We start from the raw sequence: 207 nt of genomic DNA on the forward strand, positions 1-207 counted from the left end.
AGCACCCCGAGCTGGCCCCCTGCAGCTTCCAGCCCAAGGCGCCCGTCTTCGGCCCCCCCTGGAGCCCCGCGCACCCCGCCGGCGCCAGCGGCGTCCCCGCCGTCTACCACCCCTACGCGCACCACCAGGCGCCCGTGGCACCGCCCGACGGCAGGTACATGCGTTCGTGGCTTGAGCCTGTGCCGGGCTCCTTGTCTTTCCTCGGGC

General features: G+C 74.9%; 1 protein-coding gene across 1 annotated transcript in view; it reads left to right on the forward strand.

Moving 5' to 3' along the window:
• Nucleotides 1-207, forward strand: part of HOXA9 (homeobox A9) — a 6,924-nt gene that overhangs the window by 3,678 nt on the left and 3,039 nt on the right. Inside the window, exon 2 of the mRNA XM_009282069.2 lies at nucleotides 3-154. Coding sequence (XP_009280344.1) covers nucleotides 3-154 — 152 coding nt within the window. The remainder of the gene's footprint in view (nucleotides 1-2; nucleotides 155-207) is intronic.

Source organism: Aptenodytes forsteri, unplaced genomic scaffold (genome assembly GCF_000699145.1).
Source record: "Aptenodytes forsteri isolate BGI_AS27 unplaced genomic scaffold, ASM69914v1 Scaffold164, whole genome shotgun sequence".
Taxonomy (NCBI): Eukaryota; Metazoa; Chordata; class Aves; order Sphenisciformes; family Spheniscidae; genus Aptenodytes; species Aptenodytes forsteri.